General features: G+C 42.6%; 1 protein-coding gene across 4 annotated transcripts in view; it reads right to left on the bottom strand.

The window, feature by feature from the left end:
- The window catches only part of NIBAN1 (niban apoptosis regulator 1), a 65,091-nt gene that overhangs the window by 21,118 nt on the left and 18,266 nt on the right, over positions 1–25,707 (bottom strand). For all 4 annotated transcript variants that reach the window (XM_074598017.1, XM_074598018.1, XM_074598015.1 and 1 more), the window contains exons 2-5: positions 15,595–15,725; positions 14,173–14,304; positions 13,383–13,497; positions 11,725–11,892 (exon numbers count right to left, since the gene is read on the bottom strand). In XM_074598017.1, coding sequence (XP_074454118.1) covers positions 11,725–11,892; positions 13,383–13,497; positions 14,173–14,304; positions 15,595–15,725 — 546 coding nt within the window. The remainder of the gene's footprint in view (positions 1–11,724; positions 11,893–13,382; positions 13,498–14,172; positions 14,305–15,594; positions 15,726–25,707) is intronic.

Below are 25,707 nucleotides of genomic sequence, written 5' to 3'. Positions count from 1 at the left end.
GTACCCAGACTGATGCTACCTGCTTAATCCAGGCTGGCATTCACTTTGAAACTTACCCAAGCAGCTTCTCCATCTGCTAATGAATACAGCGTCAGCTTATTTGTGGAGAGCAAAATGAAATTCTGTTTATTCTGTTTATTTTTAAAATAAGAAAACTCACCTAGAGACTCCATCTCTACATATCCAAGTGTGGAGCCTAATTTTAATAACAAATAAAATATTGCTACCCATAGATTCATTTTATAAATATAACAGAATAACTGCTGTAAAGCTCCTTTTAAAAAGATGGAAGGACATCTGGAAACACCATGACTTCATACATCTCCCCAGATTCGCACGTCTCGCAGAGGCACAGCTGAGTTTGTTCAGTACTGCAGAAAGCTGTCTGTAGGAATGAGCTTCCTTGCAGCATATAAACAGTTTAAATCCCTCTTAAAAAAAACCAAAACATATATCAAACCTTAGCTCGTCAAAATAATACACAGAGCACCAAGCTACTTGACACCCACTGAGTGCACTTGCACCTGGTGTGGAAGTGTTAACTTAAGAGGGTCTCTTTCCTCATTTCAGCCGTATCCGATGTTTTGGCTGCTGTGGGACTCGCAGTCTCCTAAGGAGGTGCTCCAGGCTACGAGCTGTGGCTCCCTCTCTGTCACTTGGCAGAGAAAAGTTTGGTTGTACGGGTGAGTAAAGAGGAAATCTTTAGTCCCGAGTGCCTACGTGCTCTCCCATACACGGCAGGACAGCTGCACCTTTGTTTGAGGATGGATGCGTTGCTGGCACATTGTTTAGAAGCCCCTCGGGAAAGGCTATCGGAACAATTTTTTTGACTTGCTAACACTTGTTGTGCGTGTCTAAAGACAGCAGTGGAAATTAATTGCCCTGGTGAATTCAGTCTTGTCCGTAGGCATAGATCGACCAGTCTTACATCAGTCAAAACACTGAAGAAGTCTGTGCAGAAACTTCTATAAATAGGCCTCATTACCACAGAGGATGAGTGCCCGAGACCTCACTGCCTCGAGCTAAAATTGTGGATTTTCAGCAAATCCAGCTAAAATGAAATCTGTATTCGAACATTCCAGTTCAAATGTATCTGTATGTGCTGCAGACTGCTGCACTGGGTCTCTTGCTGTGCTTTGTGGCAGAAAGCGCAAAACCAGCTGATGGTTAATCACTTAGATGATGATTTTTCTTAATTACAATCAAAGGAAGATGCCTCTTTAACATTACATTCCCTAACCTGCTGCGCTAGCTGTTAAAAAGTGAGTTTTTCAAAGTCCAGTTTAAACTGCATGCCCCTCTGAACAATAGTTGTCATTCATAAAGCTAACAAAACTCATTATTGCAGCATGAAAGAGGCTTAAATGGTCATCAAACAACAGGAACGCCAATAGGTGTTTGAAGACAGATGGTGTATCATTTATCCCCTTAAAAAATGCAAAGGTGACAACTCCAGTCTTCATCTAAGTGGCAGCACAGCTCATTTCTGTACCGCTCATGCAACTGCATGGAAAAGCCTGTCTTTGGGAAGAGCAGGGAAATGGTTCTCCAGCTCCTGGTGGGACTTCAGTCAGATGCGATAACCAGACAGCAAGAATTTTCCACCTCCCAGGACTGATGGGGTGGTTTGCTCTCCTGAGGCGCCAGCGGTTCACAGCTCCTTTCTGCATCTTGGCTGATTCTGCAAACTGGGACTCGCCGATTTTTGGACGCAGCAGCAGCATTACTGCGTTAACTGTTGCGAGAGCCAAGGAACTGCAGTCAGGATGTTTTATGATGTGTAAAAACTGAATATGTCATTCTTCAAAACAAACTGAGTGCCCCTATTGCCATCCGATAAATGTCCTTCTCCCATATGGGCTTTTCTTACAATAAATTTATTACTTTTATTGCTAATAATATTGAAGAGGTATATTGACTGAGGACAAAGTGCTTTACCAAAGCAAGCTAAACCACTGGGAGTAATCTAAGCTTTTTGGCTGACATTTCACAAAAGGCTGAGGCCCAAAGACATAGATGAACAAGCATTAAAACAGAATCCAGAAGTCTGAGCTCACAGAGCACGGGTTTTAATTAAAGAAATGCTGATTCTGACATAACGCCCGTTATCTGACTACCAAAACTCGGAAGTAATCCACCCCGGCTTCATCTGTTTCCTGCAGCACTCACATCTACAGATATGTTCCTGAGCTGGAGAGCTGCCTGCAGTTTGGGGAAAGATTCTGCATTCAGTGGATATTATTTTTCATGGACGTATTTATAGGAGATGCTCATGTAAAGGCCCACAGGTAGGAAGGTAGCCTTGCCCGTCTCTTGCCTACCATCCTCAATAACTGCAGCTTTGGTCAAATTTCTCTTCCCAACACAAGTCGTTAACAACCTGATATACTTTTTAGTTGCCTCCTACAAGACAGCAGGGCCCATGAATACCTCCTCAAATCTGCAAAAACCCCCGGCTGACTTTGATTAAAGAGTGGGGATGGCAGGAGGACGGTCACGGGATGGAAATTAAGATGACCCAGGAGTCAAGTTTGGTGGCCTTCACTGATGGGGAGAAAGCTTGTCACTTACTATAATTTTTGGAATACGATAAATTAGTAGAAACTGCATTTCCTTTTATGTGATCTCACAATATTTCCTTGCTTCATCACCTATTTGGTGGAAAGCCGGCTCAGGTGGAGGCAGTGCCAAAACATCTGTCTTGTAGCTCTTTCTTGTCGATCACCTTATATAGCATTTTCCTGGGACAAGAAAAATATCTGTACAGATATCAACGAAGGGCTTTCCTTCTTGTGACACTACAAATAGATAGTAGGAGGTGGATAAAGCTGAAAAATATTTTTAATTTTAAGTGTTTTATCTTCAGTTTTAACAGTCTTAAAAGATAGCGCTTCCACTACTTACTATTTCCACTGGACACTGCCACCCTGAACAGAATAGATTTCATGATAAGAAATGCAAATTACATTTTTCCTAATTTTCTTCCAAGTCATCCCTCTTTCACCTTGGCATTCGTTTCCTTCAAATATATTCAGATTGTTGTCTTTCTCTGCTTTTCATTATATATACTCTTTAATAAAAATGAAAAAAAAAAAATCAATATCACTTGAGTTCCCAGCTCAACATTTAAGAGCTGCTGCTTGTAAGATGTTACAGAAAGTTAGTAAGAAAGGCCATGGCCATCAACTGCAAAAAATAAGGTTCTGAAAATTTCTTTCTCCAAAAAATAAGCAAATGGTCCCAAGCGAAAAGGGATGGCAGGTAAGAATATGAGAGTGAATCCATCCACTTGAACCTGGGGAGAGAAGGAGAGCTGGGGAACTGGACCTCAGGAAAAGATAGCACAGGGCTTGTAACACAGCTACAGCACCTCTGGAAACAATCCTCTGAATAAAAGCACACACTGTTTACTTTTACAAAATGGAGTCCTGTCATATTATTATCCAAATTGAGACTAAGTGAAGTATAATGCCCTGGGTCTGAGAAGCATCAACCCCACAGCTCTGATGTCTTCCTGAGAGCAATGCACTATCATATTATTCATAGATCATGTGGTAGAAAGCTGCTAACCACTAACAGAAGCTAGATGAGGTCATTTCCAAAGAGGATACAACCCTGCAATAATACGCTGTATTTATAGGAAATCAAGTTTTGCAGCACAAGTTCCCTCCGAGACCATCAAATCAACATTCAGGGGGTTTAACTACTTGCTTTGCAGCACGCGATGCTTGTATCAAAGCTCTTCAGAGCAGCATGAGACAGATTACAAGGTACCTCCCTCTGCTGGGACCAGCAGCTTCACATTTCATAGCCTGAAACATGAGTGCACCGTATGAACACACACAAAGAATCACAATATCGCTTATCTCCAACAATCTCCATGCATTTTCCAACCCAGCCTCTCTATTCCTGGTGCAGGTGAGAATTCTTCTGCCATGGAGCTTTGAATCCGGAGCTCACATACAACCTTCACACCCACAGAAATGAGCATCTTCACAGCTCCTAAGATAGTTTTGGGTGGCGGGCACAAGGCAGTGGCTCCTCCACACCACCCCATGCTTGGTAATACATAAGAAAAGGAAAACCAGCCGGAGGCGTGGAGGTGACAGAGGCAGGAAGAACGTCATTGCAATTAGGATTTTTGCACATTAATCATCTTGGTGTTTCAGAATGAATGTGCCTCCTACAGACTGAAAATCCTAACTAACTGCAGTATAGGCAGGCAGGCTTACTGGCAAAGCAAAAGCCACTCTGAATGAAGGAAATGATGTTGCAGAACAAAAACATCCCAGAACAAGGAAAAATAGTCTTATTCTAAGCAACATATTCCAAATTATACAAAAAAGTCTAAATTGTGTCCTGAAATGTTTCACGAGTTTTATAGCATCCCACAGGCCTTGTCAAAGATATTTATAGCAAAATGGTTTTGAATGTTATGGCAGAATTAATATTCCTAGGAATATTTCACCAGCTTTGAAAAGTCCATTTGGACTTCGGGTATCTGCCTGGTGATAGACCAGCAGCCATGCTCTCAGCCACTCATGTGGCGTACAGATCTGATCTTACTAGCCAGAAAATGATTTAATTAATCAAAATGCAGCAGCTGCAGTGAGAGAAGCCAAGACACAAGTCCCAGGTTTGAGTCAGGCAGGCGATGGGCTGAATACTCTGTCTTCATTCGCACCTTTTTCCACCCCCAAATTACCCTGCAAACCTTCAGAAAGGTCTTGCTTTCATCCCAGTACAGAGGGGCATTTTTCCTTAACGTCAAAAAAAGCAATTTCCTCCTCAGTTCTACTTTAATTAGTCCTTCATCTGAAAAGGCAACAAGAAAAATTCTTCTCTTCAGCTGCCTCCTCCAGAGAAGAAAAGCCGCCCTGTTTGCAACATGAAGACTAAAAAACCTTTCCAAAGTCCTATTTGGACTCATGACAGCTGCTTTGCTCTGTATATGGCGACATGCATCTTTCAGCTTAAGTATTTAATGTCATTTTCTTAACCTTTATCAACGCTTCAGTCATTATTTGGAATTATAGTGCAAGAGTTGGTAAGCCCTGCATGTACTATATATATGTAACATAGGAAAGCTAGAAATACTTATGAGAAAAACACCTGCCAGCTAAACTTAGAGTTGAAAAAGGAAACGTGGACCCAGCTAATGGCAATCTTAAAAGCCAGAGATGGAGAAAAAAAATCTGAGGCCATCCTAGTTGTTCTGATGCAGCCAAGCTGTGACAGAACACCCTGCATGAGTTTAAAAGTACATTTTGTATTTCTCTCTTGCCTAATGTATTCCTTTATTGTACTTCTTTAATGTATTTATTTCTCTAATTTTTTTTTTTCATTTATGGTGAAATTGGAGATGACAGGATATGGTTTTGAAATTCCCTTAGCTTCCTGTGTCGTGAGGGTGATTATCAAGATAAGGATGTGAAATCAAACCAGATGAAAGAAAATAAAACCATGAAGTGAAACTCTGCGTCTCCCAGAATTAGCTAGTTGTATTTTCCTTCTCATCACGCAGACTTCTCTCTATCCCAGCACCAAGTGGCCAGGCTTCTTCACTTTTAGCAGCAAATACCAAGTGAAACCTCCAATAGGAAACAAGAAGACCCCCTAAAATAGCAAAAATGAAATAAGCATTTGGAAGAAACTTCAGTCTGATTTTTCAGGGCATATAAATATAAAGGATTAAAAACCAGAGAATGGAAAATATTAGAGCACTGTGAGTATTTTGAGCATTTCCCTCATTATTGCCACTCTGGGACTGCCGGCGCTTCCCCATTGGGGTTAGAAGGCCATTTCAGCAGCAAATTTCCCCCAAAATTCGTGGTGTGCAGTTCTCACCATTTCACTACGAAAATGGGGCTGGAGAGGGAACCAGGTAAGCCCAAGCTGTGGATGAAAGTGGAGGGATCATGGAGATAAAGGCAAACCAATGAATCGCATGCTACAGCCCACATCTAAACCGGGAGCGGAAGTCTAGGAAATTGGAGGAAAAAATGAAGCTGCTTCATCCCACACTCCACTTCAACTCAAGCACAGCTGCCATAAAAACCTGGGAAGTTTATAAAGCGAAGTATTGCAGAAAATCCTACACTGGTGAAGCTCTGACCTGCACAGATGCTTAAGAACAGGCTCTCTGGAAGTAACAGTGAATGGTCAGCAGCTCCTCCCTATCAATGTAAGAAAAACTCAATTAAGGAAAAACTTAGGGAGGGAAAGTTAAAAAATAGTATTATGGGCAGAAAATTCTCTGTCTTGCTGCCCCTTCTGTTGGGAAGTTGATACGAAAGTGGTATTAGGATTTATATTTTTTGTCATCTGCTGTTATTCTCCTGAATTAATTATGAGTAACCAAAACTGAAACAACTATAGTAATACATACTATATAATGATGTAATGTAGGATCTTTAGCTATAAAAAAAATTCTAATGTGGTCAACAATACTAATTACTTACTAACACCAGTAAGACCACCTTTAGTTCACTGTAAATGCACCCCAGCTAAGATCAGATCAGAAAGGAAGAGTTCTCCAGTAACCCTTGAAACTGCATCTTTTACAACAGCTACCTTTTGTCTTGACACATTTGTCATTTGAAACATTTATTTTTCAGTTTTACTAAAACAGAGAAGGCTACATTATCGCCCTGGGGAAATACAGCAAATGTCCCAGGGCATAAGGAACAGGCTAGCACAGCGAAGGCTGGCAGTTTCATTGTGTAGCCCTGTACCCAGAGAACTGTACGTTCTTCTCTCCATACGGAATTATCTTTATCAAGAGCCATCACTAGGCCGCATTACTCTGTGCCACCATATTTTATTATTGACTTGGCTTTTTGTTCTTCTGCAAAGAAAAATTTTTGGCTGACCTGTTCTACATTTAGAGCCCTCTCCTCAGTGTTACCTTTCTATATGTCATTTAACTAATTTAACTTACCCTTTCATTTATCATATTCACTGATCAAAGCCAAAAAGCTTTGGAAAAAAGCAAATATGCCTGTTATAATGTTTTATACCCTATGCCTAGGCAATAAATTCAATGAGAAATGAATCGTGGCATTTCAGAGCTGCACACAATGTTCTTTAACGCAGCCTACGGAAGTCCTTAATGACAAAGCTGTTGGTAAAGAATGAACAGTTTGAAGGGAAGGAAGCTTTTTGATGGAGGTTTTGTAAAGCAGTTTTGAGATAACAGCCAAGATTAGGTAGTAGCACCTCTGTACTGAGTATGCAAATTTACAGTCATCTTTTTCTTCCTGGGAGCAAAGCTATACAGTCATTAATTTTCACAGGCGAAGGGTCACATGCTAAATGGTGAAAAGCAATTTTGAAATATATTTGACTCAAACTCAGCCAGCAAAGGGAATCAAATGCAAGTATGGCTTATGTCAGAGTTGCCAAATCTGGTAGCCCAATAGCTGCAGCTCTCATTACACCCTTCCCCACCTGCCCCCACTGACAGTAGGGCCAGACCTATGTTCCCCCCAGCAATAACTCTCAGACCTCCCACATCTTTTTGGTACCTGGCTTGGACCTATGGTCCCTCCAGTACCGGTCCCAGCCCTATGGTCCCTCTGGTCACTGGCTCCCACACCTCCTCTCCCACTTGCCAGGTAGTCCAGCTTGAAATTTGCTAGTGAGTGAAGCCTAGGTACATGCACGCCTGGTGGAAGCTCATTAGGAAGGCACTCTGGTCTCACCAGATGATGGCCCCACACTTATGGGACCCTGATCTCTGCGGTTTGTTCTCCCATTGCTGGCACTAGGACTCTCCAGGTGCTGCCACCTCAAACCTGTGGGGTCCCCGTGACCCCGTGGCTCCTTCTCTACTTGCTGGCACTTAGGACCCCACGCACACGCTGGAGAGCACCCTCACCCTGGAAAATAGTTAGAAGTGGAATTTAGTAAGAAGACCGGACAGACTGTGGTGATCTAGCATGGGGCTTGACTGGAGAAGCATACTGACCAGTCTGCTATTCGCACCCAACTGGCTCCATTTATCCCCTTCTTTCCTCTAGTATTCCATACTTGTTCTTCTCCAACCCACTTGGATCCTTCCCGTTTCCCACCTTTGGTGCTTCCCCTAAACATCCCACAGTAAATCTCGCACATTCCCACACTCTCCTGGAAAACATCCCATAATACGCTTTACACAATCCTCAAATGCTCTTCCCCTCCATCCTACAGTGAGTCCCGCACCAGCTGAGCGTTGGAGCAGCCGCATCGGGGTTCCCTCTGCACCCATCAGTCTGTTGGGGTTCATCGCTGCTCCCTGGGCACTTGTGTTTTCATTAATTATCCCTTAATCACATGACCTCACAACTTAAAACTCAAAAAGCCTTTGATCTCCTCCCCAAATCCTGAGGCTTCATGAAAGCCAACTTGCAAAGAGCAGAGCGGGAGCTGCCCAGATGAATCACTGAACTGGGACGATTTCTGTATGCAGATTAATCAGTCAATCACCTTTCAGAGTCAGCGTAATTCACAAAATCTCAGCATATGTGTCCGATTGAGCTAGAATGTTTTTAAAGCCATGACCAGTCAGGTCCTGATTGGCTTAGGCTCATTTTAAAGGTTTTAAATATGCCTTATCTGAACTGTACTCAAGAAATTCTATCGATAATGACAGAAATCATTGTCCTCTCGAACTGCAAACCCTTATTAATTAGCATAAAGGAAAGACAAACACAATAGGAAAATTTGGGGGGAGGAGGAGAACCTAAATTCCATACATCTGAATCATATTTGCAAGCAGCGATCACTAAATCCAAACGCTTTTGTAATTATTCTGCTGACCTTGGGTTCTGACCAGAAAACCCAGAAACACAGGCTGGACTGGTTATTTATGACAGAGGGCCTCTAAAGAGGGGAAACAGCTGAATGCCAGGGTGGCTCCCATCACAAGACCACACGCCAATTCACTCCCATTTTCTGTTCAGCAAGAGACAGTATTTAATTCTGCTTCCTGGGAGAAACCAAAAACTTCTCCAAGATTTTGGCTAAAGCCCAGTGCGATATATTCCCTTCCAAAAGTAGCAGATTATAGAGAAGACAGAAAGGCAACTTCTGATCAGACATTACATCTGTCTTTATCCTGCCTTTGCCAAATTCACCCTGGCAAAAGTTAACTCGGCACTTTTTAGAAGAAGTGAGGCAAATTGTGCCTTGGCCAGGGCTCCTTATCCCACTAAAATATATTCCACAATCAAACTCGAAGGATTTTTCACATTTCTCCTCTCTTTTCAATTTTTTTTAATAAAAGAGCACAGCCAATTTTTATATCACAAGCCTTATTATGCGTTCTATTCCTGCACATACCTATAATTTTGATGGATTGTTCAGATATCTGTTTTTTGTAGGCAGAATTGTTTGCAAATAAGGCTTTAAAATGTATTAATAAAGTAACATATTTCAGTCATGTGAGAACAAATATAAATCAATACGAAGTCCTTGAAACTGGGTTACTGGGGTACTGGTCAGTCATCATTTTTCCACTCGCAGCACCTAGGTTTCTAGGAGATGGTGTAACTCCAAGAAACGCAGAAAACAGGGGCTCCCATTTCAGTCTGTGTGACAGAAAGGATCAGCCTTGATGAAGGCACCCCAGTGTCACTAAGCATCTTCTGTCAGATAAAAATTTGACCACAGAAAAAGCTGAGAGGGATAAATGCTGGAACAGATGCATCAATGAGCAATAGCTGAGCCATATGAAATATAATAAAACACAGACTCGCAGGCACTGAAGATGGAAAAGACCTGTTAGGTCATCTAGACCCAGTTTCTGCCAATTCAGAATTGGCCCCTAGAGCGATGTGCTGAACTTAAAGAAAAAAAAGGCTGCCAAAATCTTTGTCAAGCCTGTTACACTTGCTCCAGAAGAGAGAAATGAAAAACCCCAAACCTAACGAACAGGCTTCAAGTCATGGAAGACTGACAGTGCCAGGAAAACTTGATTGTATCCCCATCTCCTCACCAAACCCTGGTGAGGAGCAAAGGGGTGGCTTTCCAAAGTCCAGAGCACTTTCATACTGTCTGACTGCCGCAGCTAAAACCAGGCGAATCAGAAACAAAAACCAGAGGCAGGCTTTGCCCTCAAGCACACTGTGGGGATTAGGGTTCCTCTGGCAGCTATATATGGAATATTTATTGAGACTTAAGCTATCTGGAGATGCCAAGCAAAGGTGTGTTCCTTCTAGATTGATGCTTCCCTAGCCATGGAACAGTTTTTATAGTCCCCGTAACTGGGTATTTGCCTACGAGGGTGTCTTAGCACCCAGCCTCTCCACACCTACGCAGATTTGCATGGGAGCTGCTTCCTCCAGTTTGTACGAGGCTGTCAGCACAAGAAGCGCACATTGTGTCCCACCACCTTCAGCATGGCTTGGAAATGAGCTGGAAGTGGGGACTGAGTGTCAGACATCACCTGGCTAGCATCAGCATCAAGAATCGTGCACGTCCTGCGAAGAAGGCATCTGCCACCAACCAAGCACCACACAAATAACTAACTGCACATCTTAGGGAACTGCCTAAAAATACAGTAATGTGTGTTTTTCTCATGGGAATGGAGTCCTAGAGGAGAGCAGGAATGCCTTTGGCAGTGGAGACAAGGGAAAAGAGATGGCAGTTGAGAAGGATTTGGGGAGGACAGTACGAGACAGCCGTCTGAGGGTAATGGGGTGAAGCTGACAGCTTAGTGACAGCTAAAAAAAAACAGACTGGGAGCCACTTCTGTAAGCAAAAGGGATCATTTACACACTGCACTCTCAATTCATTTATCTATAAGCACGGGCTTCAGGCCCAAGTAGCTGAGATGGCTGGAGAAGCTCCCGAGTGTTCACATCTCCCTCCAAGGGCAGCAGGAGCAGATGAGACTCAAAAGCAACGCTAAAGGCATGGAAGAGCCTGGACACCAGTGGGAGAACCAGGCCAGCTTGATGGAAAAAGAGAAAAGTCATCTGAAAAACAGGAAAGCATTTCTTTTTCTGAAGGATCCAACTCATAAATGCTCTTCCAATTTCATGGGAGCAAGGTTGTTTTTATAATCCCAGCAATCACAAGTTGGGGTTTTTTTTAAAGTTTTCTAGTCTAACGTACTCCGAGACTGAGAGATCTAATGTACTCTGAGAATGAGTCTAACGTACTCTGAGACTGAGATTTAAAATTTACCCTTGTGCAAACAATCATTACTTTGTCTTACACACCAATTATGTCCCTCCTGCAAAGCTTAAGCATGGCTGGGGCTTGAGTTGCCATCTAAACACCCGCAGAAAACACAGGATGTTTGACCATTGCTGATATATGTATGACATTACAGAAATGTACTGCATTCCCTCCACGTTGTATAAACCTGGTCTACTATATCTATGATGCATTTGTCAAGCTTGCAAATATAGGTGAGAGTTTGCCGTGCAGCATTTAATAAAACTCTTGCATGATTTTGTATCACGACACTGGATTTAAATAAGCTGACAGAGAGGGGAAGGCCACTTTCAAAGCAGTTCCCATGATTCCTATCCAGGCTTCCTACACTGCAGCTCAAATCCCACCTAACATCGCTCCCAGCAAAGCAAGAAGAGATGTGCTAATGCGTTCCTCAAGGCACTGGAAGCCAAGCACCTTTCATAAGTGACGTGCATTTTTCTACAGCTTTTTTGTTATAAGAGCTATTTAAATCTTCGCCGGGGTGAATGACGTAGAGGAAGAGGCCCTTTCTGTACTCACCGTGGTTTGAGTGTCTCACGCAGTCCCCCAGCACGGCGCTGAACTGCCTCTGAGCCTCTGGCTCCGGGAAGCAATAGTAGCTGTGTCGGGCGAAGGGCTGCCACAGGTACACCGGGAACTCCTTCGGCAGCTGAACAAAGGCTTGAGCGACTTCCTTCTCACTCGACCCTACACAAAGAACACATCTCCATTTGAAATCTGCAGGTTTCTTGGGGAGTTTGGCCCTTTTCCTCTGCCACGACAGTGAGAACAGACCTTTGCTTGTACAGAAGCATGCGACATGAAAAAATCACGTCTCCTTCTTGATCCAAGTAATCAGGCATGGAGGGCAGGGGGATGCAGCAGGGACGGGCAAACTCAGCAGGCACCAACCACCTCTCTATGCTATACCATAGCAACTTGATGTCTTCTTCTTTTGTATTCAAGGTGGACATAAAGTACACATTTTTGGTAATATTTCAAAGTAAATACTTCATTGGATTGTAACAGCTAGGGAAAAGGTTTTCATGGCAAAAAGTAAGTTAGTGGGCAACTCTGGTATGATCTTAACGTATAGAAAAAAAATGCATTAAACCATGTAGGAACAGTAGCGGCTCCCTCGCCTCCAGGGTTTCCAAACACAACTGCAAGATGGCCTTGTGAACTGTCACTTCAAGCCCTTGAAGACGAAGCAAAGAAAGTATTAAGTAGCTTCAGTTTCGACCTGCTCTGAGTCAGTGCGCACAGGCGATGCTGTACAACACCCTTCATGGATGACCAAACCCAATTTTCTCTCAGTGCCAGGCATGAAGAGCCCAGCCACAAGTAGTTCATCTTGGAGGGTGCTCAGCATCGCACAGAAGGGGAGAAGGGCCATAAAAGACTAACTGAGCCACTCTGTGAAGGGAAAGCCATAGGAAGCTCGTGCAAGTGGCCTTCAGCTGCTCAGCGTCACTCAACCCCAACTCCTGTGGAGCTGTGGTGACACATGGAGGACGCGTCCAGGCACCACGGCCCCATGCTACCCTCTGACCACCCTACACCTTGGGAAGTGGGTGTAAAGGGACACCTCCCAACAGTCATAACTTTAAGGTATGAGGCAGGACTTAAAAAAAATAATCCTTGTCTACATGTTGCCCTTATCCCGTTGCTTACATGGCATCTCATTTTTCATATCTGACTCTGCAACATGAGATCCACTCCCTTAAGGCCCCGATTTTCTCCATCTTTGTGTAGTGGGGTGGGAGCAGGCAGGACCACAGCAGTTCCCATCCCAGAAACAACAAATTCAGCAGCAGCAACCTTCCTGCCCTCTCAGTGGGACTTTTTATCAACTGTGAGTCAACACAGGCAGCTGGCATCTAAAAATGGAAACAAATAAACCAGGAATATTAACAAAGCCTGGGAACAATGGTGGTGTGGTTCCTGCCCTGCTTCTGCACAGCTTCCAGCAGCTTTGTGCCAGGATGCTGGGGAAAAAAAGGGAGCCAGCATTTCTCTGAACGTTAGCTTATAGCATCTGTGTGTGTCCACTCTGGAACTGTGGTTTGACTTAGAAAAATGGCTGCGTGCATTTTCTGTTGTCCCATTTTAGAGACTAGCCTGAAAGCCTGCCCAGAAGAGGTCTACGTAAGGAAGAGAGCCTGGGGTTTGGCAGTTCAGCTTCAAGGAGGGCTTACCAACAGGATCTGGAAAATGTTTATCAGACAGCAAATTGTAATCTTCTTCTGAAGTCAGTACTTTGCCTCCTGCAGGAAGAACATGATATTTAGGGCTGGCTCCTTTCTGGTAGGCCTGGAAAATCAAGAGAGAGGGAGTCAAATAGCGATTAAGGAGAGGGAAAACACAAAGCACACAACTCATTTACAAAGCTAATGCATAGGGATATTCCCCAAAGGAAATTTTTTTTGTCAGACTGAATTTTGGATATATTACCTGGAAACATCAAGTCTAAAATATGGTTAAATCTAAAATATGGTTAAATCTAAAAAACATATTTAAAAATATAGTCTCAGTGCTCACAAACAGTGATGAAGTCAGGGATAGAAGGGAGGCGAAAAGGATAGGATTTTCTTCTAAGTCCTGTTTGTTTGATTTGTCAGCCAGGACTAGTTTGACTATGGCAGCTAACAAATGAAAAGCTTCACTGTAGTCAACCTGAAGCAACCCAAAAATTGCTACTTAAAACCCAACAGCAGAAGCACAGGGACGTATTACAATGACATACAGATGAGAAGCGTCTGTTATAAGGAAGGTTCAAAACGCTGATAAAATTATTTGCTAATTCTTGCCAGCGTGTATAACCAATGTAAGACACTCAGCCACCCCTGTGGAGCTTCCAGCCATCTCCACAAGGCTGGAGCCACGTCGCCAAGGACAATATTTCATTTAAGGCAGCAGCAGTGGCCAATTCACTTGATATCAGTTTCTTTGGGAGTGCAGAAGAACACAAGAGGAAGAAGCATTTACCTCTTTAGTCTCAAAGCAATCCACCGTGTAGTCGGTTTTGATAACGACATATCTGTCCTTCCACTTCTTCAGGTCCTCAGCAAAATGCAGCAGCTCTGCTTCATATAAGACTGTCCCAACTTCTGCCGGAGGCTACAAAGACAATTTTCTAGACTTGAAATAACTCTGGATTACTGACCATTTTGAAGCTTTTATTTCTACGTTTCCATAAGACTGCTACAAGGGTTTTTGAGTCTTCAAATGCAATTTGGAGTCATAAACTTCTCTGATTCGGGCAGATACTACATATGCAATCATATTCTTCTAGCCTGAGGTGAGGAGGCAGCAGAGGAGCTCTGCCTTCCAAAAATACTTCCAGACTTCTAAGACAGAGACGTTCTTATTTACCTTTTGGTTGGCACACTGAATGCAAAATGACCTGTAGTTCATTATCTCCTATTTCCCGCTAGATAACATCAATGAAAACATTTCATTTCTGCAGCAGAGTTTTATTATAAAATAATACATTATTTCCCATTTCTTTGTAACACTTCTGCACCTGTGCTCTTGTAACTGACACACATCTTTCTGAAAGACAAGGTTCTTCTATTACCCCACCTCATGGCTTTACCCTATTCATTTCAAGAGCATTGGAAACCCTTGATTTCCAATATGGACAAAAAACTTAGATTTGTATCTGCTTAATATTGAAGGTTGGCTCTCTGCATTTTCCTCTAATAAAGACATTTTTGTCTCTTTTTGTCTCTCCTTTAATAAAAACCAGCTCTCTGTAGCTCACTTCACAGGGGGGATTATTACCGTCTTCTTGATGGAACCCTGTAACCATGGCTGAAAGGGTTAATTAAGTTTCCTACATAAATTTCTGCCCAAGCATCCAACTCTACCTTGATGAAACGCATGCTTGGTACCAGAAACTTGTGTCATGGTTCTTCTCATGCTACAATGAGACAACCAAACACAACCAAAGCAAAGATGAATTTTCAAAAATAAACTTCAAACCTGCACTCAAATGCACTTTTCCACCTAAAACCTAACTGAACCCAATCCCACATCTGCACTTGCAAATCTATTGTGTATGCTTGGGTTATATATAAGAAAGCGCACACGTAAAGCTGAAACAACACTTCTGTACAATGCTTGTACGTATAGAAACATTTAAGTAACTTTAAAAATACTTTGGGCTTGATTTTTAAAAGCTTTGAGTATCTGTACCACCTATTAACTTTACTTGGGGGCATTCAACACTGGGAAAAACAAGAAAACCGAGCCCAGTTGGTAGCTGATACACTTCCAGCTCATGGTTTTCATACATTATGACTACTAAATGTGTGATTTAAATAGTTAATGCATTAATTATTTCATGCAGGAGAGCAGAGCTGTATGGCAGCTTCAGGATGGGAAAGGGCTTACGTGCCCTCCTACCTTGGTTTTCAGGAACCGGGACTGGGAATCCCGGTGCTGCTCCAGCTCATCCTGAATGTGCTTGCAGAAAGCCACCGCATACTGGCGTCTGTAGTGCGGGCTGAAGTTTTTGATGACGGCCTCTGTTTTTCCTGAAGCAGAAATAGAGATTTAATTGTATTTAATGTCCATCAGCTCAGAAATTGTAATGCAGAACCAAAGCATTTATCACGAGCAAAACATTGCCCAGGTGCAGCAAAGGCCACTTGCTGCACAACAGATCAGGAAACCCTCAGAGATGCATTCGGCTGTTGTGATAACTGAGCGCGGAGCGAATTTATCCAAGTCTTAATGATATAAAGAAAACAATGGGTTTTGGACGTTGTTTTTCCTTCTAACAGTGGGAAAAACGTATCCCAAATCCCTTTATCTAAGAAAAGATGCTATCTGCCTCTCCCTAGGACATACTGCCACAGAGCCCTGGGTGTTCCAGAGCTGATAAGGTTTTCAAAGAAACGTATACACAAGTGATGCTGCCTAGTGTTTAGCCTTATAAGCCAATTTTATCACATAATCAGATATTAAAGCCGACTCAAAGCTCCTACACTGTATGTTTTCTAAGCTTGGGCACTGCAGTTTCTTCTTTGTTTTAATGTAAACAGATACTCAGTCACGCTGCAATAAACACTAATCTTGTATTGTCTTGCTAAGATCAAGATCTCATCAGTAGCAATAACAGCAATAAACACACCGACAGTCTCATTTCTGGGAATCTTAAAGCAATCTACAAGTAATTAACTCACTAACCCTATAAAAAAAAAGCTTTACAGACAGGGAAGTGAAGCTAAAAGTTAAAGCCATGTGCACATATGTGACTAAACAAGTCGGTGGCAATGTGAAAACCAAAACCTGAACTATGATCTAGATAGCACCCAGACTGCCCTGGACACTGGAAAAATCCCTTTCTTCCCATGACAAGGTTTTTTTTCTGAGCATACAACCGAGAAACATAATTTCACCCCTCAAGCAATTTTGATGCTTTCAAAATTTTATTTTGTTCTTCTTGGGGAAAAAAAAATATCAAATTTTCTGTATAAGAGCAAAAAACTGGTAGTTCCCAAACTGTGATTTCTTGAAGCCTTTATATACATGGGCTCCCAAACCAGGACTGGTATTCCGCATTCCTGAAAGGCCAAAAGAAGCACCATTGACCTCCAGAGTCCTGCAAAAGCTGAACCACCCACATCCTGTGATGATGTTCCCAAATTCACAAACTCCTCCCAGCCACACACCAGCACTGCCACCAAAAAGGATTCACTGGGAGTTTTCATGATGTTTCTGTGTTTTATACAACAGGCTGTGAATCCGCAGCAGCCAGGATGAAATCAGAGAGCTCTTGACACATTTGTTGTTTCCAGCATATAGGCATAGTCCTTCTAAAGTAACCTTGCAAAACTTCCTGGATTACTACTGATTTTACTGCCATTTCTCACTAAAAAATTAAGTTTAAATATCAGTTCAGGCATGTTCATGCCTTTTTTTCATCTTAAATAATTTTGAAGACCAAAATAAATACAGTTAAAGAAAGAGAAAAGCCTTGGAACATTACAATAAGAAGCACATGGGATTTTACAGGAGAAAGTGCATGGGATGCTCTGGTGGAAAAGGTGCTATGGTCCAAGATTTACCACCTTATTTCCATTTAAAAAATCCAAGATTGGCTACCTTATTTCCATTTAAGAAATCCAAATCTGTGCGGCTGAGACTGCCATGGAAAAACAGCTAGTTTGCTAAGGAGTTCTCGGAGATGGCCAATGGCAAAAGATTTTGTAAGGTGCTTATTTCAGGCCCAGCTCAGATTTGCTCCTTGCTTGGGACACTACCAAGCCATTAGAGGTAACTTCACCAATTCAGATAGCTGCGGTATTTAATGACACCAGGTGACAATCTGGACTCCAACCCTCCAGTTTTAAGAGGCCAGACTTTCTGAGACCTACTGGTCATGGGATGTGCTTGTGTATAATAGCAGGATACCGGTGCTGCTGAAGCAGAAAATCCCTGCCCCTCTGACAGCCTTTTAAAAACTAGCCTGCTTTGGGAAGAGGCACAAGCTTATTCTCCAAATAAGGACAAAGCTTCCCAAAAACCTTCTTTACAGCATTATGTTTGTTTTTTTCTTCTGGTCCCAGCCAGCAGTAGGATGTTGTTGGCCCCAGCCCCGGTGGAGTTTCCTGCTGAGGGTTTGCCCCTATTTTCCACCACAGCTTTTTCTTTTCCAGCTTGCAGCAGCCTCTTAAATCTCTTAGAGAGGGCTGTGGGACACTGGACCTCACTCGACTGCTGCCTGCATCCTGCAGTAAAACTTTGTAGAGGAAGTGGGACAAAGAACTAAATTCTGGTGTTGGGAAAAAAAAACCCCAACAATCGCAGGAAATACCTGCAATTTTGGCAAAATCTTTCAATTACGGCTAAAAGGGCTCAGAAGTGTGATTCTTCAGTGTCAACATTTCTTAGATCAGCTTAAAGCACGATGACCAAAACGAAAGGAACTATGCAATTCATAATACACATAAGTGAGAAATATGGTATCGATGAGATTTCTACCTGCAGAATATATTTACAATCAATCCAAACATGAATGGCAGAGCAAATGTTTCATGCTGTTTGTTCCAGTCTTTGCACTACTTGTAGCAAAGGGTCTCTGTATCAGAAATACTATTCCCTCTTAAAATTAGAAGAAAAGGTTTTTTTGAAGAGATTGTCAGTGGCACCACACGACGACCTGGCCTTGCACTGTTCAGCTCAACAGGAATTGCAACGCTACCTGCGGGTGGGAAGAGAAGCAGACAGACTCTTGATCCATTGTTCACCGATGGATCTTTTAAACTGTTTTCGTTTACAGAAGATAAAAATACACTATCTGAAAACAAACATGATGGAAACAGTCATGAGTAATAGAAACTCTTCCCATAAAATGATAACATGGGGCAACTGGAGATAAAATACTCCAGGGCAGTTGAAAAATGAGTTCCCCTAATTCTTTTCCAAATTTAGTGTGGCTTGCTTAGTCAGAGCTGTTTATATGGAGCAAGGCCAACTTTCCCACTCTGGCAACAGCACAGCTCCAGCCTCTATAAATGTGATCTGAAACCCAGCAGCCAGATGGATGTTTATCCTATGAGAATATGGAACTTCTTCATCTCCAGTAGAAGCCTGCATCTGTACCAACAGGAAAAGAGGACAGTGATGGAGGTGGAAGGATTTTTGTCAAATTAACGTGGTGAGGGTACCTTCCTCCTTTCTTGAGGGTTTAGATCCTGCTTCAGAATAAACTGTGCTAATGCTTTATGATGCATCTCCTTATGCAGAACCACACTTGCACTTGGTCACAAAAGTTTTGCATAAGTTATGATATGTCTTTTAAGACTAAAAGTCTGATGACTCCAAGTCATCAGACCCACAGCATGTCTTCAAATACCTGACTTGTTATTTTGGGTTTCACTGCTTTAACTGAAATAAACTGACATCCAACTTTAAAAAATAAGGACAGGCTTTGGCAAGTTCTACCAGGAATTTCTGCTGGTGTAGTCACTGGCTTTCAGCCTGGTGAGATGGTCATGCACAGCCTGGCTAGCTCGCCCCACCGCGCTCCTCTGCTCTCAACAACATTTTGTCAAATGGCCAGTACAGATGCAGGTCAGGAGAATTCAGGAAAAAAGGTCAGAAAACAATAACTTCTCAGGTGGCATACAAGAGAGGCGCCACTCACACTTACTGGGCTTCAGCCATTTGGAAGCTAGGAAGAGAAAGAGGTAAGGACTTGCCATAAAAGATGTTATTCCACTTAAATATTGGTGTTTGGTAGCAAGATGACCCTTCCAAGAGTAGCAAGATGACCACAACCCTTCCTCTTCATAGCACCATTGCTTGCACTGAGTAGCTTTTGAATGGGGTTTTCAAAAAATACCACAATCAGTGATACAAATCTCTTTGGAGGTCTGAGGAATTTATCTTCTTAAACCATTTAAGCCTTTTGGAAAACATACTTTGTGCCCCGAGGGACACGAGCTGTAAAAAAAGTAGATGATTTGCTGTATCAAAGCAAACCCTAGACAAAATAAAACCTAAAAGAAACAATAAGCATTGTGCATGCTGAATGGCAGTACACCCTGCACTTCAAACAAGTGTGAAGTATTGAGACACAACAGGAATGAATGACTTTGTCCTTGTATGTCTTCCACAAGGCCACAAGAAAAGCCATCAGAAGTAAATATAAAAAGACTGGTTGATCACACGTGGTGCTTCACCAGCCAGGAGTACAACCCGCAACTGGGGACACTCTTAAATGATAAACTATATAAATTCCCCAGACCTCCAAAGAGATTTGTATCACTGATTGTGGTATTTTTTGAAAACCCCATTCAAAAGCTACTCAGTGCAAGCAATGGTGCTATGAAGAGGAAGGGTTGTGGTGCCTTACTGCGTGCCTTAATGTTATTCAACAAATTCAGTTCAGTACTGAGCTTGAAAATTACTATTATCCAGCCCACCAGCCAGCTATGTATGCAGATATATGATGTTATAGCCCATCACTTTAGCAGCAAAACGAGTTCACAAAATAATTTCAGTGTTCAGCTCATGGATCAACTTCATCCCAAGTCCAAGATAAATGCAACCTTTGATTGAGATAAACGTCTAAAATTGCAGACAATCTACTTGAGCCCTGTGAATCGGCAAAGCTGGATGTCAGTACCGGCTGCCAGGTTGGATGCTCACCATCAAGAGAGAGACGCAGCCTCTGCTGCTTCTGCTGCAATTTTGTGCATAAAAGCTGTTCTTCGCAAATACACCTGTTAATTTCAAACATTGTTATCACTTATTAAATGCATCTGGTTAACCAGAAAACCTGTCAAAGCAATTCTCTTTGGTATATCCTCTCTAACAGTGCCCACCAGGGCTCTGGGACGTGTCATAGTGCAATGGAAATTACCAGTGATTCCCTCTCTCCTCCAGTCTTCCTTCTTGTGTAGTACTTACGGTACCACCCAGAAACTGTGTAAACCCAAGTGCTCCCAGGCTTCATCCTACCCGTACAGGGAGGCAATATGAAATACTCTCTTTGTTGTTGACAACATAGCTCAGTTTAATCTTTAGGTACAGAAACAGTATTTCAATTATTCCTGAGTCATGACTTACTATCTGTTATGAAAAAAAGGGATGACAGACACAAATCCCATGTTCTGGTCTGGGTGAATCACATCTCCGCAGGTTTGTTTGCACTCACTCAGCCAAACCAAGAAGCTCTCCAGTGGAGCCACCCCTCTTCCCCATGCAGACACACTGAAAAGTGTGGTTTGCATCTGATAAAATACTGAAACCAATTATTTACTCTCAGCCTTGTTTTGTATTAATGAAGACTACTCTCATTAAAAATTTATAATGCTGTAACTACACTGGCGTGCACGCACGCCCCAATTATCCACCTGCAACGTGGACACTGAATTGCAGTGGTAAAATTCCAGTTAGTCACCCAAAACTCAATACATAGGAGAGAATAATACCCAACCCACCTCAGATCATGCTTTTCCTAAATCTCAGCACATAAGCACTCCTTGGGTGCTCAGCCCAACTTCTCTACAGGATGAGTGTGAAAGCTGATGCTGCCTTGTGAAAAAAAAAAAACAAAAAACAGATTTCTTAGCAAGTTTGCCAGCTGAGACCCTGGATGCGGAATTTGTGCTCCATTAGAAGCGAAGCTTCTCTCTCAGGGCACGCTAAACAAACATATTTTTAAGTTTACGAAAACTTGATCCACGGCAAAGGAGAAGCCAAAAATAACAGGCTCTGTTGCAGCCTTGCAGATCTCCCTTTCTACAATTTTACTCCAGTACCTAGTTCTTCCTCAAGTGCTCTGCTACGCAAGGCTACATTTTATACTGCACAATTATCCCACAAGTTCAATGAGTTTCTATGCCTACAACGTTCTTCTCACGCAACTTAGAATCATAGAATGGTTAGAGTTGGAAGGGACCTTAAAGATCACCCAGTGCCATGCCCCTGCCCTGGGCAGGGACACCTCCCACTAGACCAGGTTCCTCCAAGCCCCGTCCAACCTGGCCTTGAACACCTCCAGGGATTGGGCAGCCACAGCTTCTCTGGGCAGCCTGGGCCAGGGGCTCACCACCCTCGTAGCAAAGAATTTCTTCCTTATATCTCAACTAAATCTCCCCTCTTTCAGTTCAAAACTGTTCCCCCTTGTCCTATGGCTCCCCTCCCTGATCCAGAGTCCCTCCCCAGCTTTCCTGGAGCCCCTTTAGGGACTGGAAGCGGCTCTAAGGTCTCCCTGGAGCCTTCTCTTCTCTAGGCTGAACACCCCCAACTCTCTCAGCCTGTCTTCATAGTAGAGGTGCTCCAGCCCTCACAGCATCTTTGTGGCCCTCCTCTGGACTACATTCCAACAGGTCCATGTCCTTCCTGTGCTGAGGACTCCAGAGCTGGACACAGTACTCCAGGTGGAGTCTCACCAGAGCAGAGTTGAGGGGTAGAATCATCTCCCTCAACTTCATGATGCTCAACTTCCTAAGCATCTTTTATTTCAGAGGGAGTAGACAGACCTGAGTGAGACAGACCTCATAGACTCTATAAAAAGGCTTGTTTTCTTGAGTAGCTTGTGATTTAACTGTGGATCCCGCTATTTTAAATTAATTCTGAGTACTGACTCATTATTAAAAAATGCAGAGTAAAATACAGACCACTAATCCTGCATAAATACAGACTGTCTCTTGTGTCACTCAGAGACTCATTCCTATAGCCAGGTTTCCTTTCCCCAGCCCTCCCAGCCTGGGATCAAGAAAATTCTTCTCGGGAAATGCAGAGAGAGGACTATCACGCCTCTGATCTGTGCTTAACCATTGTTATCCAAACAGCACATCTTCCACACCAGCCACGTGTCTGCTCTAACCTGACACTCTCTGCAGAGTACCTCAATTGCAATCACATTGCAGGCACATCCTTCCAAGAGGCATGCGATTCTCTCCGACTGCACTACGTGCTGCCAGCATATTTTATTTGAGACCCGCTGCTGCAAAGACAGAAATGCCCATGGAAATGTATTTTAGCATCAATCCATGACTACAAAGCAACAGGCTGGGGTGGCACACGTCTCACCCTCACTTGAAAAAGAGAAGTAGCCTCCATCAGGTACGTCTACGGCTTCAGGACATGTCCTTCATGGATACATCTAGCTCCCTCCAGGTTCTCCGTACCTTCTCCCATACATGTCTCATTTCTCCTGCTGGGGGAAATGGATGGGACAACCTTTCTGGCCAGGTGTGGTTCCTATACAATTAGCTCACAATTAGCTCCACCAGCATTGCAGATGGAAGAGGCAGTAAACATGGGGAAACCATTAGCAGTAGGGCTGGGACAGGGAACAGGCAAAACAATGGTAAGGGCTTGTATTTTAACCTTAAAATGCCTGAATTGGAACCGGTGAGATTAGGCACTCTGGTATTGAACTGCAGCGGCCACCAGCTCTGCAACACTCCTGTTGCCAAATCGTTATTTAGAGGAGAAATAAGATTTCATGAGTTGCCTTTGCACTTCTGTCAGATTAAAAAAATCCTAATAATCACGAATTACATAAAGGCCAAAGTTTGTGTTTAATCAAGCAGAAACAAGCCCAACGTGAGCCAAGAGTTTGATTAACAATGTGTCAGACAAGCTTATTCTTAAGGCTGCTGAAATTTACCCTTTCTTGGTAACGGGGTTAGAAGCAGCAATGCTCTGTCTAGAAACAATTATTCACGGTCAAATTCAAGAAGAATAAGGTCTGACAATCCTTTATTTATAAGCTTATTTCACAGAGCCAGAAGAACTAGGGATTTAATAAAATAAATGAACCCAATCTAGTTGCTGGGGATCACAAGAAGCTAACTAAGCTCTGTACTAAGTTAATTTGGTGAAGGTTTTTTTAAGATTGGATCTCTGCTACAGCAGGCTATTAAACATAGCCAACAACATAGGTCCTCATACGGACAAAGAGAGAACTCTGCAAAAACCAAGAAACAATTTTATTGTCCTTTTTTACAAAGGACAAACAAATTAAAATATATTTATAATTAAGCTTCTACTTCAACTTCATATTAGAGGAAGAGGAATACGTAAAAAGCAGTTCACATCCCAAGGAATTTTTTTACCTCACCTCCACTTTACATTAAGCTTGGACAACAAAAATAGGAAACTTTCATTTGTAGTGCATTTCTTGTCATTTTCTTCAGGTTCTTGTTAATTTCATGCTATGATACTGCAAGATGGATGCAAGGGCATTTGTTGACACAGCATTAATATATTGTATATTTTGTTGTTACAAAGCGCGGTGACACAATGGGCTCACTTTCTGATGCTACACTGACTGTGTTGGCCATAAAGATGCTACACTAGGAATTGTTCAGGGCTGACACAACCTACGAGATAAAAATGTTGTTTCACAGCACGACACCACAGGATGCAATGTCACAATCCCGGCAGCCAGGCTGCGTGCTTGCCCTGCTAAAGCCGTAACTATTCATTGGGACTTTGAGTAACCTTTTTTTGTATACGTATTACACATACTAAAAAAGTATTTCCATTGTATCATCCATCCATATGTACACCCAGCAACTACTTCTGTAGCTAGTCCACAGCAGCAGTGTGGACTAGTGGTTTTTAAGCCGGGAAAATGAACCAGCAGACAAATGTCTCTTAGTTCTGTCATTTCTAAAAGATTTTTCTGAATATATGGTTAATCTTTCTATGTCTTAGCTAAGCCAAACTAGACAAATTCTCCTTGCTGAAAATAAGGTGATATCCTTAAACACATCTGCTAAATCTTTAGAAATAAATGGATTTAAAAAATATTGCGTTCAGACTTTGCAAGAAATACTTCCAAGCATTAAAGGGTCTACATTCATGCAACTAAAATCCTCCCCTTTTACAAACAAACCTCTCTCTGCTTCTCCATGGATGATAATATCTACCAACCAGCAAAACCACACTGTTCATTGAACTTTTAATTCTGCAGAAGAGACAGGAGGAAGCACTGGCACCTCATCCTGTAGGGAAGAAGGTTCCTTCACACGACTGCAAAAAAGCATCAATTAAGGTTAAAGCCTAGAAAAAAGTGTATAACTATTACACGAATCTGTTCAGCAAACCCCGTCTAGAACAGTCTGGTTTTGTGTGAATATTACAGATGGGGAATGGAAACTACAGCTCTGGGATGCAGCAGATAAGCTTTACAATTCAAGTTAGTTCAGAAACACCAAGAAGTGGCACCAGACCACTAGTCACCCAGATCCGGGGTTCTTCAAAGCTCCGGAAATGTCTGGTTTGACACGAGGGGAGGAAGATGCACTGATGCTCAGCTGTAACAGAGACCTTGACACTCTTGGTCTGAATGAGTCTGGTTTTCCCACTCACACTTTACTCGGACTCTACTATAGTGACTGCTACTGCCCAAAAGTCCCAGTTTGGGTTAGGATGCAGCCTTTTGCTCTTTTCCAGCTGTGAAATGGGTGCAAAGGAAACAGAATTGGCTGCAACGGAGCAAAGGAGGTTTTCCCTTCCCTCACAAGACCAATCTCACTGCTCCAAAAGCCCCTGCTAAATTTAGTCCAGGGACAATCCACGGGCAGAAGCAGAGAAAATGAGGCAAAGGACGTGAAAATAAAATAGAGGGGAACATGCAAACAGAAGATGGGATATGGCCCTCTGGCTGCCTGGAGCTTCCCAACATGGGAGACCTGCCAATGGCCTCTTTCTCCCCATCCAAAGTTGAGCAAGGCCATAATTAAGATCCTAGTATTTCCAAAGCACTGTAAAAGAAGGAAACAAAGTGATCCAAACATTTTGGGGTTGGGTTTTTTTTTTCAAAGCTAAAAGGACCCATTAAACTTAATTAATCATTCCTTACTTGGCAGAGTTCGTGCCTTTGATTCTTCCGAATTAAAATTGGGACCTGACTAATAAAAGTATACCTTCTGCTAGCAAATTCAGAATTCTGCAGATTTTGTCCTGAAAAGAGTTCAAGTAAAAGCGAAACAATTCCTAACTTTCTGCAATTGCAGCATTATCAAAGATGAAGGTCTGCCTTCA

Source organism: Larus michahellis, chromosome 8, assembly GCF_964199755.1.
Source record: "Larus michahellis chromosome 8, bLarMic1.1, whole genome shotgun sequence".
NCBI lineage: Eukaryota > Metazoa > Chordata > Aves > Charadriiformes > Laridae > Larus > Larus michahellis.
This window is presented reverse-complemented; position numbering and strand designations above follow the sequence as displayed.